At 42.9% G+C, this 6,536-nt stretch overlaps 1 protein-coding gene across 1 annotated transcript; it reads left to right on the forward strand.

Annotated features, from left to right (window-relative positions):
* Positions 1-1,565: 1,565 nt before the first annotated feature.
* On the forward strand, positions 1,566-4,061 carry LOC117548984 (solute carrier organic anion transporter family member 5A1-like; the record flags this gene model as incomplete). The annotated part of the gene is given in 3 exon segments (XM_034220507.1): positions 1,566-1,638; positions 2,221-3,124; positions 3,625-4,061. Coding segments are annotated over 2 exon segments (871 nt in total), but the record flags the coding sequence as incomplete, so codon positions are not given.
* Positions 4,062-6,536: the final 2,475 nt, after the last annotated feature.

The raw sequence follows: 6,536 nt of genomic DNA on the forward strand, positions 1-6,536 counted from the left end.
CCAACTGAAGCCGGCATGGACAATGACTGTTTTTAAAAATGCGTTTATACAGACAAGCCTGGTTTGGACACTTAACGGCAGAAGAAACATTTCTATAGAAATAATTATACATTTCTGTCTTTTTATGCCTTTAATACTAACTTGAATTTTTATTAAAATTAATTAATCAATTATTTTGTATACTTTATTGTAATGTAGAGACAAGGCTTTTAGTGACAATCATGTATTGCGTTACAATTATATGTAAAAAAAATAGTCTAAATATGATATTTGGCCTCAAATCATCTGAGGGCGGGCGCCCCCCCTGTGATCTTTGGCGCCCCCCCTGTGATCTTTGGCGCCCCCCCTGTGATCTTTGGCGCCCCCCCTGTGATCTTTGGCGCCCCCCAGGTTGGGAACCACTGGTGTCGGAGAATGTGCTATTAAATGCACAGGAAAGTGTGTCATAATGTGAGTGTTGGACCAGTCAATAGTATGTTGGGTTAAGTGATGTGTGTATAATGAATCTTCTTAAACCATATGATATATCGTGTTTTATTTGATAAATGTAGTCAGTTGTGTTGCAATGGCTATCAGAAAGAAATCCTGATTATTAATCTATAGTTTAATCTTCATTTGTTAACATTTCATAAAGATTATCTTGAATTCAACAATGTTTATATTCCTTTAATGTAGTTAGAGTTATTCCTGTTCAATGTAATGAGTTTTTATCGATGACTGAGTTATAGTATTTCAATAAATCACGTTGTATGATCATTGAGTGACAGCCGCAGAGCCAGCTGTCCGGCTGGCGTCACTCAACAAGCACCATATGGACCGCAAAGCATGCTGGTACATGTATAATTTAAAATGTTGTAATCCAAATTAACTGAATGAAAATTTGAACACATTAATATTTCAACACGTATTCTGTGTGTCTCGTGGCTTGGAGACTCTGTGTTACTCAGGTCAGTTTAAATAAAGTTATATTAAGAAGCTGAACGAGAGTGAGACTCACGAAAGAAACTACAAATCCCATCCACGCTCGTGTGAAAACATTCACCCCGAATTATGATGCATTCAGGGGCCTTTTAATAGTTACGGATTTACAGTGCTAAACGTGGAAAGAGTATGGTTAGTCTGCAAATGTGATATTATTGATGATAACTATTATAATAATGGTTAAAAAATCGTCAAAGTTGATTTATTCTATAGCTTTCATGTTTTCTTGTTTTTCATAGATGTTGAAAATGTTTATGTAATCATGGAATAAATGTAAAATATGTTGTACTCATAAATGTAGGCTTTCTGTTTTCCCCTACACATATGGATATGATGCTTTCTCGTTTTAATAACTATATCATTGAAATATGTGATTATTCATAATAAAATACGACCATTTGGCTAAATATTGGATTCAAATACGCATCCAAACATGTCTAAAATGACACAAAAACAACTAAATATATATGCAATAATGACAAATGTCTCCTATGTGCAAGCTTAACTTATACACACTGTTTAAAGTGAGTACAAATATGCACATTCAGCACATTTTTCCATGATTTGTAATATTTCCTACAGCCCCTGAACGCACCACCATAGTTGCAGTCATTCAGAGCTTCTCTCCTGCAGAACAACAGCTACCTCCTGTCCTCAGTGAGTAACCCTTTCTCTCAATTATCACCCAAAAATACCTGTCACCTCTTTACCTGAGTGACGTCATTCCTGTCGCTTTATTAAGGGTAAAAGATCGGGGTTTAATCCGGCTCTTGTTTTTATTCCCAAAGTCCTGCACGAGGGGTTTGTGCACAGCGTGCTCCTTTTGTTCTCAGCTGTGTGTTTGACAAAGGAAAGCTGCTGTTATTTAGCACTAACCCTCCTCCTGTGGCTCATTGTTTCATCTTATTTAGTGGCTTATTAACTAGTTTATAGCAATTTAGCGATATAAAGTGTCCCCGTTTAACCCAGAGTGCATGTATGTCTAGATAGCAGGAGTCAGAATCGATTTAATTTGACACATATGAGGATTTTTTTTTAAAGAAAGAAGCAAAAAGAGTACTTTTACAGTCAAATATAACATGACAAATCCTATATTCAACGTGGCGAGCTGTGCAGGTTCAACAAGAGGTATTTTTGGATTAGAAAACTTGTTCAAAAGCATTATGTGCATTATTAATATGAGGGTTAGGGTATGGGGTTTTTGACAGATTTTAATTCCTGTTTTTGTCCTTTTTCTAGGATGCTGCACGAGACACAAAGTCCCTGGATATGAATGAAGCTTTCTAACAAAGAGCCATAAAATCTACATGGGAGGGGGGCAGTGTGCACACAGATGCTTTTTACATCCTATAGGCTGGTTATGTTAGAGAACTCACATCATAGCGTCATTACTGGCTGCACTCGTTGAGCTGTAAAGTGGGAACGAGCATGCTGATAAGATAAGATGGACATGTATTAATCCCCATGGTGAAATGCAGATGTTTAAACAGTAGTTTCAAGCTTTCTAACAAAGCGCCATCAATGGGAGGGGCACAGTGTACACACAGATGCTTTTTGTATCCTATAGGCTAGTTATTCCAGAGAATTCACTTCATAGCATCATCACTGGAGCTGTAATGTGGGAAAGAGCATGCTGATAATTAGAGGCTCTCATTCCCAGGGTCTTTTCTCCCCATGTGACCCTAGTTTTTGAGCCCTAAACTTGCACCATGACTTCTTCGGATAACGATGAGGCCGGCAGCGATCTGTCCGAGTCTCTGGAGATCCGGGAGCTTCAGGATCAGTATTTGGAGCCGGAAACTAGCTTCAAAAAGTCTTGGAGCCTTCCCATCCTGAACGACACCTGTGTGGCCCTGGAGGAAAGTGCAGATTTCCATTTAAGGACCCCGGAGACCCCCTCTTCCAGGACGGACTTCTCCCCGTCTGCCTCCAGCATGTTGGGGTTAAGTAGCTCTGCACCGGGTAAAAAAAAGAACCTGGGATTCTCCCTCAGTCGCCTCATCTGCACCCCGGTTAGAAAATATGTTCGGGTCATTCTGAGGGATTCACGCTGCTTCCTGTTCTGCATGTGCTACCTGACCTTCATCCAATCACTGATGGTGTCCGGATACCTGAGCAGCGTCATCACCACCATCGAGAAAAGGTATGTTGGAGTCGTGTATATAAACTAAACACCTAAGCTCTGTTAAAGGTCTCCTATCATCCTCTTCTTCATCACTATATCACAGGTCTCAGATATATCCAGAGCCTGTCTCTGATTGGCTGAAACACCAGACAGATCATTGCAGCATTACCCATAATCCCCTCTGTTTCAGCCCTGTTTCCAAAGTGCTGATTCTCTGTCTGTTACTTTAGATGAAAATAAGGAGCCCCTCCCCACGCCCCTCTGAGAGAGGTTTGGTTACAAAGAACTCAATGGAGCTTTAGGAGGAGGTTCAGGTTATAAGGGGGGGGGGGGGGGGGGGGGGTTACCTTGGTTGCTGATTGGCTAATGGTTACACAAGACAACACATCGTTATGACATCATCAAGTGGCCAAAATCTGATCAGCTCGTTTTCAGACAGGTTTTTATAGAGACATGAGGAAGTGGATTTTGCATGATAGGAGATCTTTAACTTTCGTTTTAATTACTCAACTCAACAGGTACAGCCTCAGGAGCTCTGAATCCGGTCTCCTCGTCAGCTGCTTCGACATCGGCAGCCTCCTGGTGGTGGTCTTCATCTCTTATTTCGGGGGTCGAGGTCAGAGACCCCGCTGGCTCGCTGTGGGCGGCGTTATCATCGCGGTGGGGGCGGCTTTATTCTCCCTGCCGCACTTCATCTCTCCGCCCTATCAGATCCAGGAGATGAACTCTTCCATGGGGAGGGGAGGCCTGTGTCAGAGTGGGCTTAACGGCACCGGGAGAGAAATGGACGCGGGGTCGTGCCCCAGAGATCAAGAGGGAAACGAGCACAATCTGTACGTCACTCTGTTCATCGTGGCTCAGATCCTGGTGGGCATGGGGTCAACGCCCATCTACACCCTGGGACCCACGTACCTGGACGACAACGTGAAGAAGGAGAACGCTTCGCTCTACCTGGGTGAGTCCAGACTTTCTGTTTCCATGCTTTTCACTGAACTGAATGTCGTTTTCTGAACCTTCTATAGAAAATCAGGTTTGAACACGATGACAGAAATGCAAAAAAGGGACTGCCCTATGAAGGATTAATACACTTGCAAAACAAACCCTATCTCAGAGTGTATTCATTTGAGTAAACCCAAAATACTGGAGTCCCTTGTAAAGTGTTGCTCCACCGTACGAACCACAAATGCGCTTCAAAAGTGTAGAAATCCGTCAAGGCCGTGTCCATAGAAAAGTACTTCCTGTTTCTGCGTCGTGATTCAGAATCGCTCCAAAATGTCATTGATTCTTCGTTGTCCCGTACTTCACGCCTCCACTAAGTTTCATTTAAATCATACGAGTAGTTGTTCTGTAATCCTGCTGACAGTCAGACAAACAAACTAAAACATGGCTTTGTTAGCATCCTATCTGATTGCACTGGATGTTTGATGGATTCATTCGACTGGTTTGAACTGGTTTCTCGTGCTGATGTGTGTTAACCCTCGGAGTGAATGCACATCTGTGTGTCCTTTTTCACCTCTGCACCATGCGACCTCTATGCGACCTCTTTGCGACCTCTATGCGACCTCTGCACCATGCCACCTCTGCACCATGCGACCTCTATGCGACCTCTGCACCATGCGACCTCTGCACCATGCCACCTCTGCACCATGCGACCTCTATGCGACCTCTGCACCATGCCACCTCTGCACCATGCGACCTCTGCACCATGCCACCTCTGCACCATGCGACCTCTGCACCATGCGACCTCTATGCGACCTCTATGCGACCTCTGCACCATGCAACACAAATACAGGCTGCAGGAGCACATGAGAAGGAAAGAGAACTGGGTTGCTTGTGATTAATGGTCGTGTGTGTGTGTGTGTGTGTGTGTGTGTGTGTGTGTGTGTGTGTGTGTGTGTGTGTGTGTGTGTGTGTGTGTGTGTGTGTGGTGTGTGTGTGTGTGTGTGTGGTGTGTGTGTGTGTGTGTGTGTGTGTGTGTGTGTGTGTGTGTGTGTGTGTGTGTGTGTGTGTGTGTGTGTGTGTGTGTGTGTGTGTGTGTGTGTGTGTGTGTGTGTGTGTGTGTGTGTGTGTGTGTGTGTGTGTGTGTGTGTGTGTGTGTGTGTGTGTGTGTGTGTGTGTGTGTGTGTGTGTGTGTGTGTGTGTGTGTGTGTGTGTTCACACAGATGCTCACTGACCTGTTGCTGCAACCAACCATTATTTTCTTTATTTAAAGGATAACAAGTCAGAAAATCGTGGAGCGTTTTCTTCCCAGTTCCTCAAAGTCCACTGTAATGTCTTTACTTGATATGAGACAGAGAAAAGCAGCAGATCTCCACATCTGAGAGGCTCATTTTTGACATGTTTGCATAAAACATGTTCTATAATGTTTGCATGAAGGATTTATAAGACATTTACAGACTTTGAGAAACTAGGATATGTTTCCCTGTGTCTGACATGTTATGGACTAATCGATGACACTTAGACGGTTGCAAAGTAACAATAAATGTCAAGAAATAGTGAAAAGTCCTTAGCTTCTCAAATTCCACGGTATATCTGTAATATCTGTAAATGTCTTGTTTAGTCCCAGAGGTATTCCCTTTAATACAATACAAAGAGAGAAAGGCAGCCAATCTCTATGTGTGAGAGTCTGAGAACTGCGTTTTGTTGCATTTTACATGAAAGAACTTCTAATTGTGACGCTAAGATTAACATTCTGACATGTTATGGACTAATGGATGACTGAATGATAAGGATAAGGATTAGTGGCATGTTGGATGAAGGAACACTGAGACGGTTGCAACTAACGATAATGTCAAGAAATAATGAAAAAAGTCCATCTCAGCTTCTCAGAATCCACGGTGTATCTGTAAATGTCTTGTTTAGTCCAAATCCCAGAAATATTCACTTTAATACAATTTTTAAATAGAGAAAAGCAGAAAATCTCCATATTTGAGTCTGAAATTGCATTTTCTGAAATGTTTGCATCAAAAACCAAAACGTGGCGCAAAAACTGACATTTTCCACTTTTCCCTGACATGATGCTCGAATCGAATCGATCGCTCCACAATGAAAACAATAGCTGGCTGCATCCTTTGTTTGCACCATGTTGTCTAAAACAACCCTGAGGTGGTTGCACAGCAGTCTCACAGAGCTGCAGAGGGAGGCTGTGGCTCAGTGGGTAGTGTGCTGGACTTTGAATCAGGGGATAGCAAGTTCGAGTCCCACTGCAGTCAGCATGTCGTTGTGTCCCTGAGTCACTTCACCCCAAAGTGCTCCTGTGGGGATTGTCCACATGTATGTAAGTCGCTTTGGATAAAAGCGTCTAACAACAACACAACAACAACAACACCTGCGTCACAGGCACTCAATGCAGCAGAGATATTGATCCAGGCAGGGAAACAAGGAGAACACACCTCACCTCTGCAGGTATTCTGAACAAAAACACACACCT

This window comes from Gymnodraco acuticeps, unplaced genomic scaffold (assembly GCF_902827175.1).
Source record: "Gymnodraco acuticeps unplaced genomic scaffold, fGymAcu1.1, whole genome shotgun sequence".
NCBI classification, from domain to species: domain Eukaryota; kingdom Metazoa; phylum Chordata; class Actinopteri; order Perciformes; family Bathydraconidae; genus Gymnodraco; species Gymnodraco acuticeps.